Here is a 3,239-nt window from a genome sequence, read left to right as displayed (position 1 = left end):
TAAGCTTCTTGATGAGTTAAAGATCAGGTTGTTGTCTGCTAATAAGTTGACGAATGATGCTGAGTTGAAACAACTCACAGATGAAAACGTGAAGAAGTGGGTTGATGAGCTTAAACAAGTGCTTTATGAGGCAGACCACGTCATGGACAAAGTCAACACCGAAGCTCTTCGGCGCAGAATTGAAGAAAGTGATCAATCTGGAAGCAAAGCAAGTTCGTTCTTCAACTTCATGCCAAAGTCGAATAGTGCATTTGAAATCGGTGTGAAATCTGAAGTTGAGGAGATCCTTCGAAGATTGGATCTTCTTTTGAGGCAAAAGGAAGAGCTTGGTCTGAGAGAAGGTGTTTACCAAAACAGACCTCAAAGACTGACTGCTCCTTTGGTGGATGCTTGTGATGTCTATGGAAGGGATGCTGAGAAAGAGGCCATCATTGAAATGTTGTTATCAGATCATAATGGCGGGCGTAAGATATCTGTGATTCCTATAGTGGGCATGGGTGGTATCGGCAAAACCACGCTTGCCCAGCTTGTCTACAATGATAGCAGAGTCCAAGATCATTTTGCCTTGAAGGTGTGGGTAACTGTATCAGAGGATTTTGATGTTTTTAAACTTACAAGAATAATTATTGAGGCGATCACTTCTCAAAAATGTGATATCCAGGACCTATATCAACTTCAAAATGCACTGAAAACTCTATTGATGGGGAAAAGATTTCTGTTTGTTCATGACGATGTTTGGAATGAAAAATACGAACTTTGGGATGCTTTAAGGAGCCCTTTCAACTCTGGAGATGACGGGAGTAATATTATTGTGACCACACGCAGTGAAATTGTTGCATCAAGGATGGGTACCGTTCCAGCATATTCTCTAGAGATTATATCAGAGGACGATTGCTGGAAGTTGTTTGCTAACCATGTCTTTGAAAATAGAGGCTCTCAGATACATCCGGATTTGCAAGAAATGGGTAAAGAAATTGTTAAAAAGTGCAAGGGTCTTCCTTTGGCAATAAAATCAATTGCTGGTGTTCTACGCTCGTTATCAAGTTCGGAGGAGTGGAAAGGGATACTTGAAAGTGACGTGTGGGAGTTGCAATTTCAAGAAAACCAGAAGAATAATATTCTTCCAGCATTACGGTTGAGTTACCAGTGGTTACCTCCACATCTAAAGCGATGCTTTGCTTATTGCTCAATATTCACCAAAGATTACGAGTTTCATGAAAAGGATAGAGAAATTGTAGTCATGTTGTGGATGGCGGAAGGACTTTTGCAACCTGAAAGAGGAAGAAGATTGGAAGATGTTGGAAAGGAGTACCTAGATGTTCTAATAGCAAGGTCCTTCTTTCAACGATCAAATAACTGGTTTGGAAAACCAACTCTCCTTATGCATGATCTTGTGCATGATTTAGCTATGCGCATATCTGGCGAGTCTTGTTTAATGTTAAATGATTGCCATGACCTGGATGGCCTTACAAGCAACACTTGTCATTTGTCATACACAATAGAATCTAATGTCATGATGAAATTAGAGGCTTTATCCAAAACCAAGTGTTTGAGGACCCTACTAGCTTTACCATTGTCATATACCTACGTGCGTAGGTCAATGTTGACAGATACTGTCCTGCTTGAACTGTTGCTAGGAGCTGGAGGACGCTTAAGAGCTCTCTCTTTATTTGAATCTGCTATTACAAAATTGCCAGATTCAATCGGTAATATGAAACATTTAAGGTACTTGAACTTATCACGTACAAACGTCAAAGAAATTCCCAGTTCAATTTGTACTCTGTACAACTTGCAAACACTGTTGTTGTCATATTGTAAAGCAATTACAGAATTGCCAACTAGCATGTGTTGTTTAATCAACCTACGTCATCTCGTGATCGAAGGAACGAGATTGAAAGAGATGCCGCCACAGATGTGCAAGTTGAAAAATCTACAGATGTTAAATTATTTTGTCTTGGGTGAAAATGGTGGTTCTCGGATCAAAGAGCTGGGAGAACTACAGTCTTTGTGTGGAAGTCTTTGTATTTTAGGCCTTGAAAACGTGGTGGATGTTGGGGACGTGATACAGGCTGATTTGAAGAACAAAGAGCAGCTTACTGAGCTTATTTTAGAATGGAAGTATGGAGAGACTGATGATTCAACAAAAGAAAGACAAGTACTTGATGCGTTGAAACCGCATGGAAAGCTGAAGAAACTCAAAATCAGAGGTTACAGGGGTACTATATTCCCAGATTGGGTAGCACATAAATCGTTTAGTGACTTCGTTGAAGTCTCTCTGATTCATTGTGAACGTTGTTGCTTGTTGCCCTCATTTGGGCAATTACCTTCCCTCAGAAAGCTTGAGATTGAGTATATGAATGGGTTGGAAAGTATAGGAGATGAATTTTGTGGTACTTCCTTGACCAAGCCATTTCCATCCTTAGAAAGCTTAAGAATCAGTCACATGGATTTGTTGGAGAATTGGTCATTTGTTGGAGTTGAGCAAAGAGGAGAACTTTTCCCTCGTCTCAAGAAAATCTATTTACTTGACTGTAAGAAACTAAAAGTTGGACTACCCGCGGGTTGTTTTCCATCCTTGGAAATAATTCAAATTTATACATGTGTAGAAATGGTGAGTCTATTTCCAACATTAAGTCAAGTAGAGATTGATTCCGCATATCCCTCTCTTGAATTTATAGATTTAGTGTATTGTCCAAGATTAGAGTAATTTAAAGGCACTACATATCAATAGCTGCCCAATGCTCATTGCAGACCGTATGAAGTGGGATTTGCAAAGACTCTCCTCTCTTCAAAGCTTATGGCTCTGTGGATGTGAATTTCCAGAGAAACCTTAAAGCCTTTCAGCAACTCACCTCCCTTGAACTATTGCAAATTTTGTGGTGCGAAGAATTAGAGAGCTTGCCAGAAGAAGGGCTTCCCCTTTCTCTTACTAATTTATTCATCTTGGAGTGTCCTCTGTTAAAAGAGCGGTGCCAGAGAGGAACAATCAACACATCCCCAACATAACAATCAATTCGGAAAAAGTATGAGAAAGCATTATGCATTTCTGTCCCTCCCCATCGTCAGTGTGCTCCAATCTTCTCTTCAGGTATTATAAATATGAATTTCGTTCTACTTTAGTTAATAACAATTGATAAATTTATTTCTTTTTCTTCTATATATATTTCCCTGCTACTTTAGCGTTCTTCTTTTTATATACAAGTTAGACACATGTTTTTTTCTTTTTTTTTTTTTTTTTT

The 3,239-nt window shown here is 39.1% G+C and overlaps 1 protein-coding gene across 1 annotated transcript; it reads left to right on the top strand.

The window, feature by feature from the left end:
* The first annotated feature begins 493 nt into the window (after window positions 1-493).
* Window positions 494-2,834, top strand: LOC112093342 (putative disease resistance RPP13-like protein 1). The gene is made up of 2 exons (XM_024171551.1): window positions 494-2,531; window positions 2,752-2,834. The coding sequence occupies exons 1-2, from the start codon at window positions 494-496 to the stop codon at window positions 2,832-2,834; spliced, it is 2,121 nt and encodes a 706-aa protein (XP_024027319.1).
* Window positions 2,835-3,239: the final 405 nt, after the last annotated feature.

Source organism: Morus notabilis, unplaced genomic scaffold (assembly GCF_000414095.1).
Source record: "Morus notabilis unplaced genomic scaffold, ASM41409v2 Scaffold1185, whole genome shotgun sequence".
NCBI lineage: Eukaryota > Viridiplantae > Streptophyta > Magnoliopsida > Rosales > Moraceae > Morus > Morus notabilis.
The sequence above is the reverse complement of the archived record's forward strand: the minus strand, read 5'-3'. Positions and strand labels throughout refer to the sequence as shown.